The 7,819-nt window shown below is 52.3% G+C and overlaps 1 protein-coding gene across 1 annotated transcript in view; it reads right to left on the bottom strand.

Annotated features, from left to right (window-relative positions):
* Nucleotides 1-2,582, bottom strand: part of DLST (dihydrolipoamide S-succinyltransferase) — a 5,778-nt gene extending 3,196 nt beyond the window's left edge. Inside the window, 6 exon segments of the mRNA XM_018574848.1 lie at nt 365-476; nt 1,310-1,365; nt 1,471-1,545; nt 1,622-1,671; nt 1,757-1,908; nt 2,433-2,582. Coding sequence (XP_018430350.1) covers nt 365-476; nt 1,310-1,365; nt 1,471-1,545; nt 1,622-1,671; nt 1,757-1,908; nt 2,433-2,489 — 502 coding nt within the window. The 5' untranslated portion in view covers nt 2,490-2,582.
* Between the last annotated feature and the right edge of the window lie 5,237 nt (nt 2,583-7,819).

The following is a 7,819-nucleotide window of genomic DNA, read 5'->3' on the forward strand; positions in this document are numbered from 1 at the left end:
CAGACTAGCCCCTCCTCCCTCTGAGCAATACCGCGTACCTCCAGACTAGCCCCTCCTCCCTCTGAGCAATACCGCGTACCTCCAGACTAGCCCCTCCTCCCTCTGAGCAATACCGCGTACCTCCAGACTAGCCCCTCCCCCTCTGAGCAATACCGCATACCTCCAGACTAGCCCCTCCTCCCTCTGAGCAATACCACGTACCTCCAGACTAGCCCCTCCTCCCTCTGAGCAATACCGCATACCTCCAGACTAGCCCCTCCTCCCTCTGAGCAATACCACGTACCTCCAGACTAGCCCCTCCTCCCTCCGAGCAATACCGCATACCTCCAGACTAGCCCCTCCCCCTCTCGACAATGCAATTTACCTCCAGACTTCCTTAGGATAAAGAGCGGGGTCCCGCCTTCCACTTTTCCGCCATCAGGGACCAGAAAAGCCTCGATGACTCCGCCTGTGGGGGCGGGAACTTGTACTGATGTCTACACAAGGAAAGCTGAAGATTATTGGCTGACACGTGAAGACAGAGAACCAATCAGGACTAATGACCCCTGACCTGTACCAGACGCAGGAGGGGCCGGCCTTCAGTCTCTGATTTTGTTTCACTGTTATAAAGCTGTGACCTCATGACTAAACTCCGCCTCCTGCCAGGTCCAATAAGAGCGCTCCTCCAGACTCTAAGGCATGCTCATCGGACAATGGAAGGGGTAGTGGGCGGGGCTTAGCTCATATCTTGTAGAACAGATGGATGGAAACAACAGAGCTCCGTGCTGGACACTGCTATGTATACTGAGGAGCTGGAAGTCAGTTCGGGCAGCCTCAGGGCGCCACTCAGCTCCAAGGGATCTCAAAGAGTGGGCCCCTACCTATACTACCTCACACAAGGGCCCCAACCCATACCATCACGCACGAGGGCCCCAACCCATATCACTACTACACACGAGTGCCCCTATTCATTCCACCACGCACGAGGGCCCCTATCTATTCCACCACTACACACGAGGGCCCCTATCCATATTACCAACACGCAGGAGGGCCCCTAGTAACATGTTCTGGATGTTCAGTCCCTCCCGTGTGGTATTGAGGTCTATACACCCCCCCCCTGTACAACGGAGGATGGGATTGGGGGGAGGGGTTGAAATTTGGTCCGCCTCGTATGGTTTCCCCATGTTTACAATGATGTACTCCTCAGGGGCGGGTCTCCTCCATCTCAGGGGCGGATCTCCTCCATCTCGGGGGGGCGGTCTTCACTCTGTCGGACTCTGTCATTGGAGGAGATCGGTTTATTTGCCTCTCGTATTGGCCGAGTTCTCACCTTGTCCGTCTCAATCTCACAGACGACTTCATCCTCCCTCACCAAGTCCCCGACAGCTGCAAGAGACCACGAGGGGTTAACTGCCCCCCCGCCACAAAGCCCCTCCCCCATCCAAATCAAGGCCTACCCTCCCCCAGCGGACCCGGGGGCCGCCATCTCACCTTTCTCCCACCTGACGTCTCCCTCTGTGACGGATTCGGCAAAGGCCGGTGTGTTGACGGTCACCACGTCCTGCCCTGTCGGAGAGAGGGGGGAGGGGTTAGGATGGGGCGGGGTCACTGGAATGGTTGCAGCCGATTGGTGAACACTTACTGCAGACGGCCGACGTGCGATAGAACCTGACGGCGTCTGTACTGGAGGGTCTGCGGAGAGATCAGACTGCACAGTCAGCACCCAGTCCAGACATCACCACCCCCTCCTCCTCCCCAGTGCAGGCGCTCTACTTACAGGAAGGTCTTCTGGCCGCCAAGTGACGCGATTTGCCCCGCGGCGGGCCCTGAAATAGAGACACAACATAAGGTCCGGCTCCGCACCGCGCGCACCAGAACATCGCACTCATACTCACGGGTGTAAAGCCGGATGCGGGCGCCGCTGGAACCCTGCGGGAGGGGGAAAAAAAACAGGCGTCAGAGTGGGGAGGAGCCAAGATTCCACCAATCAGATTTCCACTAGAAGATAAGCACGGCCACCTCAATGTGACAAATGGCGACTCGCCGTCCGCCAATATAAAACTCCACCCACAAAACCAAAGACTGCCCAGGCGGACTCCTCATACCGAGAGACTCCGCCCAGATCACCATATAAGGTGACCCTCCCCGTAAAACGTCCAATCAGGGCGGCAGCCAAGACATAACGACATTCTGTCCCCTCCCCCATCATGTGATAAAATGTCGGCACACCGGTCACATGATCTCACTGGGGAAGGGGGGGGGAAGGGGTAATAAGTCTGAGGTAGCAGAGGACGTATAATGAACACAACACTACAAGTGACATATCTCCAACCCCTCCTCCCCCCAAGCCATAGCCTTGCCTGAACTATGGGGGGGAACTCACCCCAGGGGAACGGTGCATAGACTCACCCTCTGAGGGGCGGGGATTGTGGGGGAGGGGTTGGTAGACTCACCCTCTGGAGAGCAGGCACCGGACAGCGCAGAGTTCGGCTCAGGCAGCGGGAGAACATGGCTGGGACACTCAGCTCAAGGACACGCCGGAAACAGGACCGGACCAAAGACTCGGGGAAGGGGGCGTCTCCACGGTGATCCTGTCCCTCAAGCCTCCATTTTGCCGGAGTTCGGAGCCATCCCCTCTCTGTACATAGTCTATGGAAACATGGCGACATCGCTGGAGACCGGAAGTACTTGCCCTCGGTCTCTAGAGGATGGGAACAGAGGTTCAAGTATGTGGGAGGGGCAGAAAAAGAACACTTCCATTATAGGTAGGGAGGGGGGCACGTGATCTGCGGGAGAAAGCAGATCTGGGCGGGGCTTCACTATCTTCCCGCCCATATACAGGAGAGATTGATATGAGCGATGAGGACTGAGCCTTAAAGAGGCCACATTTATGTCTCATGAGGGCCACAATGTGAAACTTCAGAACATAGAGTGAAGTTTATATAAAATGTTGTCCATGTATTCTGAATGATGAACTCCAATGATGAGGCCGCAGACGCTGAGCCCGGAGGAAGTCGGGATGGCGGTACCGGGGGACCTATTCATTACACCACTGGGAGCCACAGAGCAGGAGGGAGAGGGCCCCATGTGGCCCCTGTACCAGTCTGCTCCCCTCCAGTAATGTGGTTGGTTGAGTTCCAGGTGCACCATTAGGCAGCTCCGCCCCCTCGGACCTGATGTTAATCTGAGCACGCACCCGGACACCCTCCCCCCACTGGACTTCATTTTAGCCTGCTGTGGTGAAAGCCCCATCCCATGGTGAAGCCCCTTTTCAGGAGTCCCCAAGTGCCCCGTCTTTTGGGTACATCACTGTCATGTGACGTCTGCACAGAATCCCATAGGATCTTCAGGTCGAGCTCCAGGAGCGCGTTCCTTCCAGCCTGGCGGCCATGTTGGGTATTGTGCCTGTTTGTGGTCTTCCTGTGCGCCCACATTTAAAGTGGCAGCATCCTCCTAAGCCAGCAGAGATCGTCACAGGGTAACCTCCATCCGGGCGGAGAAGGCATCTGGCCCCAGGGTAGTAGGAGGGTACCCCGATATGTCCCTGACCACCCACACCGAGCTAAGTGGGCAACCTCAGACCTCCCAAGATGTGCTCTACCTGAATGGCGTCCCCCTTTGTCCAGTGCCACCCGGTGATAGCTCAATGGTCAGAAGTCTCGGCACTGAGGGCTTTCCATTGGACAGTTCCTGATATGCAGAAAAGCCAAGGACCTCCTCTGTGCTAACCTCCACCCACAACCTCCTCTACATCCGGCTTCCTCCATACCCAGCCCCCCTACACCTGGCTTCCTCCACCCACAACCCCCTCATCCGCCCAAAAAAAAAACACAGCCCCCTCTCCACTCTACCCCCTGGCTTCCGCTACACCCCGCTTCCTCCGCACACAACCTTCTCACTCATTTGTGTGGTCAGATTGTTTGGTCTTTGCTATGACTGCCAGCATTAAGACATCTCCGGAAGAACAGCGGCTTCCACTAGGATGATCTTTAAAGGTCAGAACATGACCATGAAAAGGGGCCAACATGGCTGAAGAGCCGCATCCCTCCGAGAGAACATTACACTTCGTTATCAGCACCGCACGTGGCTCAAGAGACACAAGGCAGCATCTCGGTCAATGCTTCTCATCCTTGAGTTGACCTTTGCCCCCCAGTAATGCAACCCAACTACAGACCTCACATTTCTCGCTTTAGGTTACTGAAATCTCAGGAGTGGTAACTTCCTCTAACTCTGCTGGAGGACTCTGCTCCTTCCTCTATACCTCTCCTCTCCTGATATACTCTGCTGGACGACTCTGCTCCTTCCCTTCCTCTATAACTCTCCTCTCCTGAAATACTCTGCTACTTCCTCTATAACTCTCCTCTCCTGATATACTCTGCTCTGCTGGAGGACTCTGCTCCTTCCTCTATAACTCTCCTCTCCTGATATACTCTGCTGGAGGACTCTGCTCCTTCCTCTATAACTCTCCTCTCCTGAAATACTCTGCTCTGCTGGAGGACTCTGCTCCTTCCTCTATAACTCTCCTCTCCTGAAATACTCTGCTCTGCTGGAGGACTCTGCTCCTTCCTCTATAACTCTCCTCTCCTGAAATACTCTGCTCTGCTGGAGGACTCTGCTCCTTCCTCTATAACTCTCCTCTCCTGATATACTCTGCTCTGCTGGAGGACTCTGCTCCTTCCTCTATAACTCTCCTCTCCTGAAATACTCTCCTCTGAAGGATTCTGCTTCTTCCTCTATAAAACTCTCCTCTCACTAAATACTCTGTCTTAAGCTACCAATACACTGACTGTTTTCTTGTCATTCAGCCCCAATGATAGCAGGACCACATACTGGGCAAATTTCGGCTGAGTCAGCAAAACTTGGCCAAGCACTGTGTTGCTGGAAGACTCTGCTCCCCTTCCAAAAACAGAATTGCAGGAGAGGAGTTCTATACTGTGTGGAGCAGAGTCCTCCAGCAGCAGAAGACGGTCTACTCCATCACACAGAAAATAACATTCAGAAGTTTGCTCATCTTCACATTTTATTAATAAGAACTCTGAGTCCAGTAGGATTGGTTGGATGTTTTATTGAACACAATTACGCAAGACAGAAGCCATCCAGTTTATATACATGAACTCCAGAGCTGGTCCTGCCCATCAAAGTCCGGATTCCGATCTTTCCTTCTTATTGAAGTACCGGGAGACCTTTTCCATAAGATCCCCAATTAGGACACCGAGGGCGGAGGAGTGAGAAAAAAGAAAAAAAACAACAAAACTGGGCACCGTTAGCCGACAACACGCATGCAAATGAGGTCAGGAGAGCAGACATCTCTGGACCGGAGAGATGCCACATTCTTCCCGCAGATACTTCCCCTTATAGAAGTTGTTGTGTCTGTCTCATAGGGAAAAAAAATATACATTCAAATAGCACAAGAGCCATCAACCATGGTGGACACAGGTACCTCCAACTCTCGAGGGACTTCGGGAGGTCCATCTACTATGGAACTCATGGTGGACATAGAGAGGTCAATCTACCATGGTGGACACAGGTACCTCCAACTCTTGGGGAACAGAGAGGGGTCCATCTACCATTGTGGACACAGGTACTGCCAACTCTAGGGGGACTTCCGGAGGACAATCTAGCATGGAACTCATGGTGGACATAGAGAGGTCAATCTACCATGGCGGACGTAGGTGCCTCCAACTCTCAGGTGACTTCTGGGAGGATATAGGGAGGTCCATCTACCATGGAACTTATGGAGGACGTAGAGAGGTCAATCTACCATGATGGACACAGGTGCCTCCAACTCTCCGGTGACTTCTGGAGGATATAGGGAGGTCCATCTACCATTGAAACTCATGGTGGACATAGAGAGGTCAAAGTGCCAGGTAACTTCCGGAGGACACATTGTGACGATAGGGAGGTTTGACACACCCCTGGTGTGTGGGCCTGAGCACGGTCACTTTAATTTTCTAAAATATTTGCAAGTCATTAAAATAAATAAATCACTTTAAAATCATGTAATAGGCGGCCATGTGAGAGGACACACGTAACATAAAAACCTTCCATTGTAAAACACAGTTAACAGAAAACAGTCCAAAGCAAGAAACTAAGTGGAGACGTGTTAAACCTCCGTCAGCCGGGATCTTCTAAACGATCAGAACCGTTTCAGCAACACACACCGGGGCCGGTTATCTTTAATCCCAAACTGAACTTTTACAGCCAAACTTCAATTCCTGCCGCGGTGGAGTTCCCTTCATAACACGTGGTGACATGACGGCGTCATAATGAGGGAGACACCCAAACACACTTCTATTATAAAGACCATGAGGCTAAAAGAACACATTCGATCTCCAGCAAGAAATCTGCGTGACATTCAGATAATTTGTCCTTACGAATTGTCATTATAAAATCGGTCACATCTGTTGGTTGTCGGATTGTGAACCCGTCAGATGGAAATGATGATTTAGGATATTTGTTGGTCAGGGTGGGACTGCGGAGCGTAATAAAATACTCTCAACACCAGTGACTAGATCTGTGAGATGCTCTTCATGGCCAACATTTGGCAGCTCTCGTTTACCACCGAAACTGCAGAAATGAAGAGTCCAGTGGGATCCGGTGACTCCGATTTATCATATTGGACTTAATCTGCATGGAACCGGATGAAACTTTTTTTTTTTTTTTAACTGTTGCCAGTTGTCTGTTCCGTCATATCGTTTCCTATAAATATTTCCCAGCACCATTAAATTGATATTTTCATGTTCTAAATTTGTAACTACATGAATTTTTGCCCCCGTTACATTCCCCTCTGCGTGTGGCAGCAAGTCAGGTTTTCAAAATAAAAAACCTGGCTGTGAACGGCGTGCGTTAGAACACAAGGTGGCGGCTGTTTATGTGTAAAGGGTTAACTGCATAGTTAGCCTGCCCCAGTGGCAATCAATCGCAGGCTGTTGGTGATTAAATTGTTGCTCCAGAACAAACAAAACAAAAAAAACCTTGGCATGGGAGGAGAGTGTGCAAACCATCACATGCAGGGACACTCATCTGTGGTGGACTGATGAGGACATGAAAAATACCATCTTCTGGAGGACACAAACATCCACGGGGGGTTCTTGGGCGACACAAATATAATCAGTCTGCTAGAGGACTTCTGGAGCACATGATGACTTCCATCTATTGTGGGACTCCTGGAGGACTTCCATCTGTCCAGATATTACAGGAGGACACAGGGACATCCAGCTGCTTGGGGACTCCTAAAGGAAGCAGTAACATCCAAAACGGAAGTCCCATAGAGGACAAAGGGACATCCGTCTGCCGGGGGACTCCTGGAGGACACAGGGACATCCGTCAGACGGGGGACTCCTGGAGGACATGGCACCATCCTTCGGTACTCATGGAGGACACATGGGTGTCCCAACTGTTGGGGGACTCAGGAAGGTCTATCAGCCCGGAGACTCACGGGAGGACAGAAATCCATCTGCCAGGGGACTCCTGGGACACAGGGACATCCGTCCGCCGGGGGACTCCTGGAACACAAAGGTACTTGCATTTGCCTGGGGAATTAAGGAGGACACTGGGATGTCTAGCTGCCGGAGAACCCAGTAACATCAACAGGGACTTGCTATGTGCCATGGGACTCCTGGGAGGACACAGCTCTTCTTCTGCCCGGGGAATCCTGGGGGACACAAGGGTGTCCACCTCCCTGGGGACTGCTGAAGGAAGCAAGGGTGTCCATCTTCCAGAGGACTCATGGAGGACACGTGGGCGTCCAAATGTCTGGCACTCACATAGGACACAGGAAGGTCCATCTGTTAAGGAACCGAGGGAGGTCCATTTGCTGGGAGACTCCTGGAAGATACAG

This window comes from Nanorana parkeri, unplaced genomic scaffold, assembly GCF_000935625.1.
Source record: "Nanorana parkeri isolate BGI_ZX_2015 unplaced genomic scaffold, ASM93562v1 scaffold3287, whole genome shotgun sequence".
In the NCBI taxonomy this organism is placed as follows: Eukaryota; Metazoa; Chordata; class Amphibia; order Anura; family Dicroglossidae; genus Nanorana; species Nanorana parkeri.